This window comes from Geotrypetes seraphini, chromosome 14 (assembly GCF_902459505.1).
Source record: "Geotrypetes seraphini chromosome 14, aGeoSer1.1, whole genome shotgun sequence".
NCBI lineage: Eukaryota > Metazoa > Chordata > Amphibia > Gymnophiona > Dermophiidae > Geotrypetes > Geotrypetes seraphini.
The window spans coordinates 25,080,430-25,095,400 of NC_047097.1; the positions used below are offsets into that span (position 1 = coordinate 25,080,430).

General features: G+C 42.3%; 2 protein-coding genes across 6 annotated transcripts in view; one reads left to right on the forward strand and one right to left on the reverse strand.

The window, feature by feature from the left end:
* The window catches only part of LOC117348429 (lamin-L(III)-like), a 37,964-nt gene extending 29,167 nt beyond the window's left edge, over positions 1-8,797 (reverse strand). For 3 of the 4 annotated variants that reach the window (XR_004536983.1, XM_033920592.1, XM_033920593.1), the window contains exons 1-2: positions 8,186-8,796; positions 3,625-3,781 (exon numbers count right to left, since the gene is read on the reverse strand). Coding sequence is in view for 3 of the 4 variants with exons in the window: in XM_033920592.1 (XP_033776483.1) it covers positions 3,625-3,781; positions 8,186-8,547 (519 nt within the window). In the remaining variant the exon portion in view is untranslated. Of the gene's footprint in view, positions 1-3,624; positions 3,782-8,185 lie in introns of all 4 variants that reach the window. The other variant, XM_033920591.1, reaches the window with a different exon arrangement.
* The window catches only part of SH3GL3 (SH3 domain containing GRB2 like 3, endophilin A3), a 166,962-nt gene extending 153,384 nt beyond the window's left edge, over positions 1-13,578 (forward strand). Inside the window, exons 9-10 of one of the 2 annotated variants that reach the window (XR_004536985.1) lie at positions 6,292-7,056; positions 12,592-12,911. Coding sequence is in view for 1 of the 2 variants with exons in the window: in XM_033920595.1 (XP_033776486.1) it covers positions 12,925-13,097 (173 nt within the window). In the remaining variant the exon portion in view is untranslated. The other variant, XM_033920595.1, reaches the window with a different exon arrangement.
* The last annotated feature ends 1,393 nt before the right edge of the window (positions 13,579-14,971 follow it).

Sequence of the window (14,971 nt, forward strand, 5' to 3'; positions counted from 1 at the left end):
ACTGTAAGCCACCCAGGTTCGCCCTTTGTGCGGGACAGTAAAATTTAATAACTTGGTTTCCAGTCACAAAACCAGCTTATGCTTTTTTCTAAGTTTGGGATGCTGAAAAGAGTCATCAAACAGGGCAAATTAATCTCTACAGGCTGTTTGGAGATCATATGTAGTTCATTCCATGCCTTAACTAGAAGATATCACTGCGATGACTAAGCTAGACAGAAGTTTAAAAATGTATATGTGTGTGTTTGACCCTGGACAGGCGTGAACTGAAGCTTAAAGCACCACACACCAAAATCAAGAAGGAAGCTATAGCCAAAATAATTATTCATATGGACAAACTATTTATATAGGCATCTGATGGATAAAGCTGATAGTGGGAACAGAGTGGAGTAACATAGAAACATGATGGCAGATAAAGGACAAATGGCCCATCTAGTCTGCTCATCCACAGTAACCATTATCTCTTTCTCTCTCTGAGAGATCCCACATGCCTATCCCAGGCCCTATTGAATTCAGACAGTCTCTGTCTCCACCACCTCTTCTGGGAGATGGTACCATGCATCTACCAACCATTCTGTAAAAAAGTATTTTCTTAGATTACTCCTGAGCCTATCACCTCTTAACTTCATCCTATGCCCTCTTATTGCAGCTTCCTTTCAAATGAAAGAGACTCGATTCATGCGCATTTATATTACGTAGGTATTTAAAACATCTCTATCATATCTCCCCTCTCCCGCCTTTCCTCCAAAGTATACAGATTGAGATCTTTAAGTATGTCCCAATAGGCCTTATGATGAAGACCACATACCGTCTTAGTAGCCTTCCTCTGGACCAACTCCATCCTCTTTATATCTTTTTGAAGGTGCGGCTTCCAGAATTGTACACAATATTCTAAATGATGTCTCACCAAAGTCTTCTACAGGAGCATCAATACCTCCTTTTTCGCACTGGCCATACCTCTCCTTATGCAACCTAGCATCCTTCTAGCTTTTGCCGTCATCTTTTCAACCTGTTTGGCCACCTTAAGATCATCATATACAATCACACCCAAGTCCCACTCTTCTATTGTGCACGCAAGTTCTTCACCCCCTAAACTGTACTGCTCCTGTGGGTTTTTGAAGTCCAAATGCATGACCTTGCATTTCTTAGCATTAAATTTTAGCTGCCAAATTTCAGACCATTCTTCAAGCTTCGCCAGGTCTTTCTTCATGTTATTCACACTATCCAGTGTGTCTACTCTATTGCAGATTTGGTATCATTCGCAAAGAGGCAAATCTTGCCCGACAACCCTTCAGCAATATTGTTTATAAAAATGTTAAAAAGAACAGGCCCAAGAACAGAACCTTGAGACACACCACTGGTAACATCCCTTTCCTCGGAGCAGTCTCCATTGATCACTACTCTGTCGACTTCCACTCAACCAGTTTTTGACCCTGCCCGTTACTTTGGGACCCAATCTGAGGGCACACAATTTATTAGATATAGGCGTCCTACAGCTGTCTATCAGCCAATCGGGATGCACGTTTTTTAAAAAAACTGTTCCCCAGGCAGGCCGCCTATATTGAAGGCGCCTCCAGGAGCCTAGGGAGAACCGCAAGACGCCTAAGCTCGCCTAAGGGCTTTAGGCGAACCTAGGCGGCCCTATGCGTCTCCCTAGTAGAGGAAGAGACGCTTACAATGTAGGCCAGCAAAATGCTGGCCTACATTGTAAGTAGACGCGGCCGCTATACTTACCGGGGCAAGGGATCTCTCTGCCGCGATAAGTATAGCGGCCGCGGCTGCCTGTCCGATTGCTGGCAGGAGGATGCCCAACCCCTCTTGCCGGAATGCCGCCCTTCCCCTCCTCGACATTACCAATCACCGGCAGGATGGTGCCCAATCCCTCCTGCCGGAAGATGCCCCCCCCCCACACTACTGATCACCAGCAGGAGGGTGCCCAATCCCTCCTGCCAGAAGACGCCCCCCCCCCCCACGCTAACAGCCACCAATGGCCACCCCTAACTTCCCCCCCCAAAACTAACCTTTAATTGTTGGCCGGACGGACGGGTCTTGGTACCATCCAGCCGGTAGGCCAGCCTCGTCTAAATAAGGCGGGCCTGCCCCTTTCCGGCCAATCCCGCGAAGCCTAAGGCCTGATTGGCCCAGGCTCTAGAAGCCTGGACCAATCAGGCCTTAGGCATAGCGGGTCCGCCCATCCCCACTAAGCCTAAGGCCTGATTTGAGAGTGCTAGTAGACAAACAGATTTGACTCTAGTTTTCCTTCAGTCTAAACCAACAACATAATTTGCACATCATTCTGGATAGAGAATGACATGGGGACAAATTTTGCCCCATTCCCGCAAGTTTTGTCACTGTCCCTGTCCTTGCCCCAATTCTGTAAACTCTGCCTTAACCACACAAGCTCCAAACACTTATGATTTTAAAGTGTTTTGAGGCTTGTGCAGGTGAGGACAGAGTTTGCAGGAATGGGGCAGGGACAGGAAAAAATACTCTCCGTGGGGACGGGGAAATATTTGTCCCCATGTCATTCTCTAATTCTGGGTTTACCAAGCTCCACAATGTGTATGCAGAAAAGCATCTCGTTCCTTCATAATTTCATCTTAACACAGTAAATACCCATCATTCTCCTTCTTCAGATTTGATCATCCTTAAACATTCGAGGGTATGCTTTCAATTCATAAATAGGGAAGGGTTCCCCTACTCTCCCTTTTATAATCTATGCATGCTTATCAATTTTCATCAGCTTAGTAAGTCCTGTTGCTTAACCATGCTAAACTAAACTATTTCTCAAAATTGATACCGATATATGCATAGTAATTACAGGAAAGTTTACTGGATATGTTGGGGTTTTTTTTAATTTAATTATATAACCATGCAAAATAGCTTATAAAGAGGAGTTTTATTCACTGAAATTGGAGCATTCACCTAATAGATCCTAATAATGACCCTGAAAGGAATAGTCTGGATTTACAACCACCACAACTAAGAATTAGAACTGCTGTATAAATAAGACAGAAAAAAAGGGAGAAATTTGAAACAACCTGACCAAGTAATTTTAAATTTGACAGGTGCTTAACTATGAAAAACATCCACCAAAAAGATGAACAGAAAACTCTTGTTTCTAGACCCAGTTCTATCGTCATCTGTGTCACTTCCTCCCAAACTTATCTAATAGCAAATGGCCAAGAAGTATCATTTCTTTTCTCATAAATTGCCTTCACCATCTGTTCATGTAGCATAAGAGTATGGCCAAAGACATCAATAAGTAGCTTGCATCCCACTTGCAAAGCACTTTAAACAAGAGCTAGAAAACCAATTGATGAAAATGGACTACTGGGCATTATTCAACTCAACGCAGCAGTATTTTTTTTTTAAACACTAACCAGATAGCTCCTGACTTCATCCAAACTCTACCCGGGAACTAATTAGATAGTACTGATGCGGTCTGGACAAAAATTCAGTGGTACTAGCTGGTTAGGTATTGCAAAATATTTGGGCAGGCCCCAGCAGGGTGAATTAGCCAGATAGGAGATGCTCTTATCTGGTTAACCTACTGTATATTAACCCCAGTAATTGCAATTGTTACTTTTGAAATGATTTAGACTGAGTATGCATGTGACTTCTTACACAGGTTATCTGACACTTTGCCTCTTGAAACCGACATTCCAAATCTCTTTTATCAAACAGAACTGTAGCTAGATCAGCTTCTTTGGCATGTAGCTGAGCTTCCAGATCTCTTATGCAACCCAGTGCCAGGTTTAAGTCCGTTTCTTTTTTACAATTTCTGCAGAAGATGAAAAAAACCCAGACATGAAAGCATACTCCAAGAGTTTAAACTGCAGGAAAAAGAGCAGCATAACATAACATAATGCTTTATTTATATACCGCACATATGCCTTTCGGTTCATGGCAGTGTACAAAAGAATAAAATAAGGAAAAATCATCATCATTAAAATTGGTTAACCATGAGAAAGTACAGCACACAGAATCTCCCTATCTGTCATAGATGGGGATCACAATCTGTGCTAAGATGCCAGGAAAGTAATAACGAGAACTCTTAACAGATAAGAGATAAAGAGCAGACAACATTAAGTTCAAATTAAAAGGAAGAGGAGAAAATAAGAGCAGGAAGAGAATCAGAACATAGGAGATTCGAAAAAGAAATAAGATATTAATAAAATCTTCTCTTAAACCGGACAAATCACATTTTAGTGCAAGCCTAAATACAACTAATATGAAATATAAATAAATATAAATGAAATAAACAACAACAACAAATGTAACTATAAGGATTAACTAAAAAGCGTTAACTAAAAGGTGTATCTAAAACTTCAAAACACTGCCTAACATTCCAATTATTTAATTAAATGAATTACATCAGTAGTCAAAAATTTTAAAACTCGGGGGGAAATTCTTTAAAGAGCGCCTAAGCTTAGGCGCCCTACCAGTGCTTAAGTTAATAAAGAAACGCCATTTAAAACAGCAAAAAACATTAAAGTGCCTACTGGCATAAATAAAAGGTGCCAGAATCATGCCTTCATAGCGCTTTACAGTGCTTATGCCATTGTGGGCGTGGCTAATACCAGACGTGGCATTAGGAATCGTAAAGCACTTGCATAAGCACGAGTCGCAACAAAGATATGTGTCACAAACACTGGCCTACATTTCTGGCACCTATTTATCCCGGAGGCACAATTCTCTATTCTGTGCCACTGCGTGATTGACACGCAATTGATGTCTGTTTTTTACGCAGCTGCTGCTATCGGTGCCATATAGAGAACTCAGGCCTCAGTTTGTGAAAACTTTTGTATACTAATTAAAATACAGAAAAGTAACACATTCACTGTGCTACTACGTCAATATAAATTAGCAGCCTTATTAAATTTGTTGAAAGCATTCAAAACATCACCCACAGAGTAAGCTAAAGTCCCGGGAACACTGGCAACTCAATCAACTTGCTTTGTCTTGAAGCTCTAGCCAATTCTGTAGGTTTTAACCCTCTTGTTCTATTATGTATATCATATTTTTAACCAAAAGACATATAAACTTTTTATTATAGCACCCATTTTTAAAGCTTTCTTCCCTCGAGTCCATGCTTCAGTCATTTGTAGTATATTCAATCAAAACAGTACCAGTTAGATTTGTTATGGTGGGAACAGATAAAAATAAAAAACAAAAAGAACTGACCCCAAAATATCCACAAAGAAGAAAATCCAGAGAAAACCAAAAAAACTCTGTGGAGTGACGATGTTCCCAAATGGACTTTATTTGAAAGTATCAAAGTTCCAAAGGTACACTAAAATCATCCACATAAAATAATTCCATCCACATAAGAACCTTAAAGGACCTAGTCCGCTAGGGATACAGGACCCAACACGGTCCGCGTTTCGACAAAGTCTTCTTCAGGGGTCCCTGGGGGTCCTATAAAGGTGAGTATGTGGGAAACAATTGTGTGGTGAGCTGGAAGTGAGACACTGCTTGCATTTGCAATGGAAAGGGGCCCCCGTGTTGGGTCTTGTATCCCTAAGTCCTTTAAGGCTCTTATGTGGATGGAATTTTACTTTTATGTGGGTGGAATTATTTTATGTGGATGATTTTAGTGTACCTTTGGAACTTTGATACTTTCAAATAAAGTCCATTTGGGAACATCGTCACTCCAGAGTTTTTTTGGTTTTTAACAGATAAAAATAAAGCAGCCTCAGAAAAGCTAAGCTGTGACAAGTGTTTCCTGTAGAAAGAAAGATTAATAATGTGAACTGGATGACATCAAATGGTACTAAGCCAGAACAGTACCCCCCAGAGCAGGACTAGAATGAAGTTCTGAGCATACACAGTTCTTCCCAGGTGCAGCAGACTCAATCCATAACTCAAGGAGTATTGTAACTTCCAGAGAAGTAGGAGAGATGCGGTGGCTTATTATTCCTGCTGTCTTGCTTAACACTCATTTCCATACTTGATTTCTGTTGACAATCAGGATATTATCATCAAGCATACAATTGGGAAAAACTCCACAGCTCTGGGCTACTCTGCTGTGGAATTGTCAGGACTATGTTTCCAAATGGGTCATATAATAGTGAAGCTGTGATTCATGAGTAAATTTGTGTCTTTTCTATTCTACTGAATGATTCTTTCCTTTTTTTTATTATGGAATTCTGCTTTTACTTCTATTTCATGTTTTTATTGTACACAGCTTTGATTTGACTTTCAAAAAGAGCGGTATATTAAATAAGCGATAATAAATGATCATTTGGTTTAAGGCTAGATCTTCACCTTCAATATTTAACCACTGTCTAGATTCTCTATAGAGAAAAGTCCCCGAGTGAGAAGATCCACTTGGACCAGCAATCTGAGGCCTTCTTCCTTCTGAAGGTGAACCAAGTCAAATTACCATGGTCTGCAGGGCCAATTGGACACCTCCAGTACTATCAACCCCAGATGACTCTCAATCCTACGAATGACTTGACCTAGCATGGGTCACATGGGAAACATGTACAAGAGCCTGTTCTATGGCCACGGTTCGACTAACACTTCAACCCCACGCTTCCGGACTTGTATCTTTGGCTGTAAAAGTGAGCTATCTTTGAGTCTACTGCTGAGGCCATCAGATCCATCTGTGGTTATGAGGCTCACAAAATCCAGGGTGAAGCCTTGTACTGGGGGTCTCGTGGACCCCGGCAGGGAATCCCTGCAGATCCTCCCAAGTTCCTTGGCAACCACGTCTGCACTTCACAAACATATCTTTGGAAGGCTCTAGAAAGGGATCATGCCTCCTGCGGATCCCCAGCCCTGGAGGGCTCAGAGGACTCAAGGCTCCCATCCCTCCCTTGCCTGCTCTGCTGCATGCAGGACATGGATGCTCCTTGGATGGCCATCCAGCACAAACCTGGCATGATACAGGGGTAGGAAGACCTGAGGGTACATCCCTATCAATATTAAGCAAAATTGAAGGGTTTGAGGGATGGAGACTTTAGAAAAAAAGATAATTTAAAATCCAAAATAGATGCTGCCAGCAAATCGCTCCAAAAACGGCCCACAGCATTATCAAAAGAAAAGATCCAGGTATGTGAACAGACTTCACTTATTCCCTCCATAACTGCAAATCCCCAGTGTCAGTGTCCCCAGAGGGCCACCTAGTGGCCAAAAAAGTAGTCAAATACATACCGTGATTCTCCAAAAATAAACCCTAGCATGATTTTTAAAGGTGCTCCTACTATAAGCCCTACCCCCAAAATAAGTCCTAGTTAAGGTTGACTGATAATGAAAAAGTCTTACAAGTTTTGTGAAGTTCCCATTCTTTGATAGTTCATTACAATTGTTTTTGAGTTGGAGGGTGTTTGTTGATATGTTTAGAGTTGTGGATGTATATATAAAGCTTAACAAGTACATTTTTCTAGCAAACAGAACAATTTCTACAAGTTCCCCAGTAGAAAGAACTCCAATAAAAACAACAAACCAACCAACTAACTAATCCTACAATAGCCAAATAGCCAAAGGTTTAGTATCAAGTAAGCAAAGGAGGCTCCCCGTGATGATTATGGGGGTACAGACTCCTTTCAAGGAATACATTTAACCAACACAAAGTACATTTTCACTTGTTTAATCTTCCTATTTTTACAAAGCAAGTATGATCAACTGAAGAAAAACATGATAAGATCAATGTACCAACAGAAGTTGGGTTGATATCTAAAACGCACAAATTTGAAAATTCCTTTCAGACTAATCATATCTAATACTGGTATACTCTCAGAGAATATAGCCAACTAAAAATGGGATTTATTAATTGCGGATTTATTAACAAAAAGCAGCTAAGCCGGGTGATAATAGAGGTAGGAGAAAACGGTGAGTAGGCTGGGATTCAAAAAATCTAGACACGCACTTTAGTAAAGTAGAATATAGAAGTTTTGGATATGGCCAGCTGATAAGACTGAAGGATACCATGAGTTGAGGTTGGGGTAGAGTTGAGTAGGCCAGAGCTCTAGAAAGGGTGGGTGAGAAGGGAGAAGTTAGGAAGGTCTCTAGGATATAAAATGGAAATCTAGGCTCGAAAGGATGACAGGACAGGAGTTTAGACTTGAGAAGGAGATATAATAGGAGTTTCTAGGATATTTGATGGCTAGAAGGACAAGAGCCTAGACTAGGGAGAGGGAGTGAAGGCCAGCCCTCGACAGTATGGAGTAGAAAGCTGGACCTGGTCTGGAGCTGCCGAAGGTCTTCGCGGGTCCTGCCCAGCTCCACCTGCAGTCGGGCCCTCTCGTTGGCCGTGACGTCGAGCAGTTTGCGGGCGTCAGCCAGCTCGGTTTCGTAGAGCAGGCGCAGGTTGGTCACCTCGCGCGTGGCCACCTCCTCGCGCTCCTCCAGCTGCAGCCGCAGGAGCGCCTTGTCGGCCTCGAGCGACCGCACGCGCTCGATGTAGGCGGCCAGCCGGTCATTGAGGTGCCGCAGCTCGTCGCGCTCTTGCTGCCGACTTAGTTTGGTGGGGCTGACCGGGCAGGCGACGGTGCTCGGACCCGGCCGACAGGTGCTCGTCGGCGTGGAAGCGGCCGAGGCCATGCTCGCATAGTCCCGTCTCGGTCAAGGGGAGGGAGGGGGGGGGGGCTGCTGGAAACGGCCCCGCCGCTCGGTTCCTCGTTGTAGGAGCAGCGCCGAGCCCTAGGGGCTCCGGGGGAGGGGACGCGACGGGGGCGAGCTCCGTCCCTTTAACAGCGGCATCCCCCCGAGCCGTCCGTTGTCGCCCACTTCAAAGCTCCGGGGCTTCGGCGCCGCTCCCGGCAGACTATAAATAGCCACGTGATGTCACACGCTCGCGCAGTGTGTGGACGGTTAAAGGGCCCGGCACCAGGCCCACCCCCCCCACGTGTAGCAGATGCACTCATCACTGCTCATACCAATAACAGCCTTACCAATGTTAGGACTTGGACAGCGCTCGGGAGACACTGAGGCTGCGTGGTGCCCGAGGGAGGGGGGGAAATGAATCATAGTAATAATAACGCCGTTTTACGTCACGATTACCTGAGCCCCCCCCCCCCGAACTATAGGGGCTACAGGAACGTCGTGAAGTTGGAAAATGATGGTAACGAACAGAATTGCCGCCTTCCTTTGTCTCTTACTGAAGTGGCGCCGGTTTATTTTTACCTACGCTTTAAAAAAAAAAAAAAATCTCCCGAGTCCGTTACGTTTTACCGTGACGTAATGGTGACGCTGGCAGTTCCCGCTTCTTTGCGCCGAAGCGTCTCTGGTGACGTAGGTGTTGGTTCCAAACGGGCCGCAGCTCTATTAACCAAACGACCGAAGTATACGTAAACAGATATGTTCATGAGGTCCAGCCAAGTTTTAACTGATAAGAGCGACGGCTAAGTAAAGGTCTTCTCTAGCGCCTCCTATTGATTCGGGGCAAAACAACTCGGTATCTGCTGAAGGGAGGCCTGGTGCAAGGGCACTGGGGCAAGCTAAGGTAAATCTGCTTACTATACTAACTCCAAATTTTCTCCTTTTTTAAGGTTGGGATCTTTCTGATGATGATCATTACTAGAGAATGACACGGGGGAAAAATTCTGTCCCCGTCTCCACCGCCCCATCCCCGTCTCCGCCGTCCCCGCAGCATCTATACAAGCCTCAGTATTGCAATATTTAGCTTATTCCTTCCTTATAAATCAAAGTTCTGGCTGCTGAACTAGAGAAAGAGATGTTTAGCTGGCAGGGCTTTGTTTATAAATTTTTATCAACACAACTAATATACTACTTTATCCTAAAGCAAAAGGAAATAAATAGAATTGTTTTTTTCTACTTTTCCTCATCTTCTCATTCAATTTCTCCCATCCACTGTCTGTCTTCTCTCAGCGACTTCTATTTGCTCTGTTACTGTGCCTCTCTCTTCACTCCCCCCCCCCCAATTGGTCTGGCACCCATCTTCTTCCCTCCGCTCCCCCCATAGTCTGGCATCTCTGTCTTCTCCCCACTCTTGTCTTCCTCATTTCCCTTCCAGCGTCTTCTGCCCACTCTTGTCTTCCTCATTTCTCCACACCACCACCGTTCCCTCTCGCCACCTCACCACCATTCAGCACCACCTCTCACAGCCTGAGAATCCCCTCCCCCTTACCTTTGCGGCGCGTTAATAAAGTAAGTTGTTACAAGCCGGCCGAGCTGGAAGTTGCGTCCGAGGAGAAGCTTCCGCCCACATACACGCGACTTCAGGCAGGCAGGCTCGGCCGGCTTGAGCAACTTTATTAACGTGCCGCGAAGGTAAGGGGGAGGGAGGGCGGAAGATAGATTTGGTAGGTAGCAAGGAGGGAGGGGGGCTTCACGCAATCGGTGACCATGCGCGTTCCCTCCCCTAACTGCGGGGATAAGGCCATTCACCGCTCTAAACCTGCAACCAAAAGATATGAATAAGTTGACATTTATATATAAGATGTAATAATGGGGGTCTTTTACTAAGGTGTGCTAGCCGATTTAGTGCGCGCTAAGTCGACTAGTTCACCTTAGTAAAAGACTCACAATATTCCTTGGAATGATTTGCAAGACCAACATAAATTACACAGACCAACAAAAAAAAATATTTTTCTTGGTGCCTTCGGTTTTTTGACCTGTTCCTGGGGTTATTTAAGACACTGATTCAGAAAATTGCATTAGATAGACCGCATCAGTTCTAGTTTCACCTTTCCTATAACAATTGTAGTTGTTCCCTACTATCCCATTGTGAGTAGTCTGTATGTCTAATAAAATCGTTTGTTACGATTGGATGCTAGTTAATATCCCTTGTTCTTATACGTTTTTAAGCAATTTTATAATTTGTTTTTATGTAATTTTATATTGTTAACCACTTACAAACTTTTATAAGCGGTCAAAAAAATATTTTAATAAACTTGAAACTAATAATAAACTTGATATGGTTGAATTTATTAATTTTTTTACCGCTATTTAAAAGATCTTTTCTGCAGAATCAGGATGTCATAATAAGCTTTCTTTTTTGAATGGGAAATTATGTATTACCTTTGTTTCAGAACATAGTAACATAGTAGATGATGGCAGATAAAGTCCCGAATGGTCCATCCAGTCTGCCCAACCTGATTCAATTTAAATTTTTTTAATTTTTTCTTCTTAGCTATTTCTGGGCAAGAATCCAAAGTTCTACCCAGTACTGTGCTTGGGTTCCTACTGCCGAAATCTCCGTTAAAACCTACTCCAGCCCATCTATAACCTCCCAGCCATTGAAGCCCTCTCTAGCCCATCCTCCTCCAAACGGCCATATACAGACACAGACCGTGCAAGTCTGCCCAGTACTGGCCTTAGTTCAATATTTAATATTGTTTTCTGATTCTTGATCCTCTGAAAATAATATTAAATATTGAACTAAGGCCGTTTGGGGGAGGATGAGCTGAGAGGGTGTAGATGGGCTGGAGTAGGTTTTAACAGAGATTTCGGCAGTTGGAACCCATGCACAGTACCGAGTAGAGCTTTGGATTCTTGCCCAGAAATAGCTAAGAAGAAAAAAATTAAATTGAATCAGGTTGGGCAGACTGGATGGACCATTCGGGTCTTTATCTGCCGTCATCTACTATGTTATGAAACAAAGGTCAATATAAGAACATAAGAAATGCCTTCACCGGATCAGACCGTGGTCCATCTTGTCCGGCGATCTGCGCACGCAGTGGCCCATTTAGGTACTCCTTTTTGGAGACCCGGATTTCCCGTATCCCTCAATATGATTTGCAAGAAGGTGTGCAACCAATTTGTGCTTGGAACTCGGAACAGTAGTCTCTGCCACAACCTCCTCCGGGAGAGCATTCCAAGCGCCAACCACTCGCTGTGTGAAACAGAACTTCCTAACATTTGTCCTAAACCTGCTGCCACTCAGTTTCAGGCTATGACCCCTTGTCCGTGTCACCTCCGAAAATGTTAGTAATGCTGTTTCCTGGTCTATTATATCAAATCCCTTTAATATTTTAAAAGTCTCTATCAAATCCCCACAAAAAAATGTGGATAATTTAAATACATAATTTCCCATTCAAAAAAAGAAAGCTTGTTATCATCTACTTCCTTTCCTATAATGCACACTGGCATAAAAATGTAAAGCTCAAATGACAAAATCACATTTGTTCTGTAATATTACATAATTATGTGCAAAAATTTAGATGGTAAACATGGTTTCCTTAGACTACATAAATTTATATTTCAAAGGTTTCTCAACCTGATCTGTTTAAAACAGTTGCACATAGATTTAAATTCTAAAGGGGTTTTCAACTTTGGGCTCCTTTTACAAAAGTGCGCTAGCGTTTTTAGCGCACGCATCGGATTAGCGTGCGCTACCCAAAAAACTACCAGACGGTAGCGGCTAGCGCACGCGGCATTTTAGCACGCGCTATTCCGCGCGCTAAGGCCCTAACGCACTTTTGTAAAAGGAGCCCTTTGTCTTCTGTTGCCTGGTTTGTGTTTTTGCATACAAGTTAGCAGATATAGTGAGTGTTTACATATTTTCAACTGTAGCTTTACATCCAAAAATTTGGATTGTAAAAGGTAAGTAACTTAACTGTATCATAGTTATGATCGTATAGGAGGTGTGTGTATATTCCCACTTATATCATTTCATTTTTGCAGATCAAACACCAAGGAAGGTTATGGCCACTTCAAGACAGATCTGCTTGAATCATCCTGACTTATTTTGCTATATTTGTGGGGCGTACACACTGAAAACAAGTAGGAAACCTATTTCTAAGTTTGTAAAAAGAGCATATGTAGATTATTTTGGTGTCAAGCTTGGAAATCAAGATAAGCCATGAGCTCCTCATATTGTATGCAAAACTTGTATGGAGCATTTGTGCCAGTGGACAAATGGAAAGAGAAGCTGCCTGAAATTTGGAGTACCAATTTTTTGGAGGAAACTGAAAAATCACTTTGATTACTGTTATTTTTGTATTGTTAATATCATAGGCATCAATCGAATTAATCGTGACAAGTGGTCTTACCTTGATCTGTCTTCAGCCAGGAGACCTGTTCCGCACTTGGATCTTGTACCCGTTCCACCTTTCCATGAACCACTACAGCTCTCGGAGGATGAATCTTTCATGTCCGATATCGCACAAAAAAGAAAGTGGGAGCAGTGACTGATTCCCAAACAACATCACACAGTGAACGTTTTGACCAGATTGAATTGAATGATCTGATCAGAGACTTAAATCTTTCCAAGGAGTTTTCTGAATTGCTTGCTGCCAGACTAAAGGAAAATAATGTACTTCAGCCTGGAACGAAAATTACATTTTATCGAAGGAGAGAAAAAGACTTGCTGCCATTCTTTACCGAAGACAACAACTTTGTATTCTGTAGTGACATTGGAAACCTTCGGAAGAAAATGCGTCTTTCAGAATATATTGCAAGTGAGTGACATCTTTTCATCGACAGTTCTAAACGTAGTTTGAAATATATTCTTTTAAATAACAGCAACAAATATGGTTCTATTCCAATTGGTCACTCCACCAGGATGAAAGAAGAGTACAAAGCTATCTCTTTAGTCTTGGAAAAGTTAAATTACCAAGAACATCAATGGGTGATTTGTGTAGACTTGAAGATAGTTAATTTTCTTCTTGGTCAACAAAGTGGCTACACAAAGTATCCCTGCTTTTTATGCCTTTGGGATAGTAGAGCCAAACATGAACATTGGGCGAAAAAAGATTGTCCTCTGAGGGAATATATGGTGATTGGAGCACAAAATGTAATCAATGAACCTACGGTAGCACAAGATAGAATCATACTGCCACCACTACATATAAAGCTAGGCCTGATGAAACAATTTGTAAAGGCTTTGAATAAAGATGGTTCATGCATTGAATACATAGCACATACCTGTATGGTACCTGGGCTTACCATTGAAAAACTGAAGGAAGAAATTTTTAATGGTCCACAGATCCTACATTTCATAGCAACAATGAATGAAATCAAATCATGTGTCTGGTATTCATTTGTTCCTGTTGTGAAAAACTTTCTTGGCAACGAGAAGGCAGGCAACTACACACAATTAGTAGAGGATATGCGCTTTCATTTCAACAGGCTTGGCTGTAACATGTGTGTTAAAGTCCATTATGTGCAGAGTGCTTCTCATTCATCATGTGCAAATGGAACGAAGACGGTTGTCTGCATTGGACTCTCCTGGTGGTTGGAAGTTTGTCTGTGTGGGAACACTTTTGGAATTCTTTGACACCAACTGCTCGCAGTAGACTGTTGAATTTATGATTTTGTATAATTTTTTTTCTTTTTTTATCTCAATTTTGATGCTTGTTCATGCTTGCTTCTTGTTGGGTGGGGGGGATGGGGAAATATTCAAATTGGTTTGTTTGTTTGAATATTCTGTATTATTGCTCTTGTTTTGAGCTCTGGTTACTATTGTTTGTTTGTTTGTTTGCTCTTCAATAAAATATGTTTTGGGAAAAAAAAAGTTTATTATCTGCATAGTCACTTATATCGCTTTCCAGAGAACCTTGGTGACTTAAGCAAAGAGCAAGGTGGAAGATTTCACCAAGACATAAAAACAATAGAAGCCAGATATCAAAGAAGATGGGATGCGCACGATGGCAGACTATTGTTGGAATCTTATTCGCAGTGGCGTACCTAGGGTATGTGGCACCCGGGGCCCATCATTTTTTGACACCCCCCCCCCCCCCCCCCCCCCCTCATGTAAAATTTTTTTTTTTTTTTTTTTTTGCAATAACCATGAAATGGAATAAATGGTCAGAATAGAAACAGGCAGTGAAAATTTTCTTTTTTTTTTTTTTTTTTTTCCAAAGTATTTTTATTGAGAATGGCAAAAGGTCCAGACAAGCAACCATGGTCTGTACAGAAACTTATACATTAACAAAAAGAACACAGAATGAGAGTAACAGCAACAACAAGCATGAACAAGCCTCTCCCAAGAGAAAATTGCCAATGAGAGGCATAGCAATACACAACAAAAGGCCAAAACTTGGGGCAAGCAAACAAATCCCAC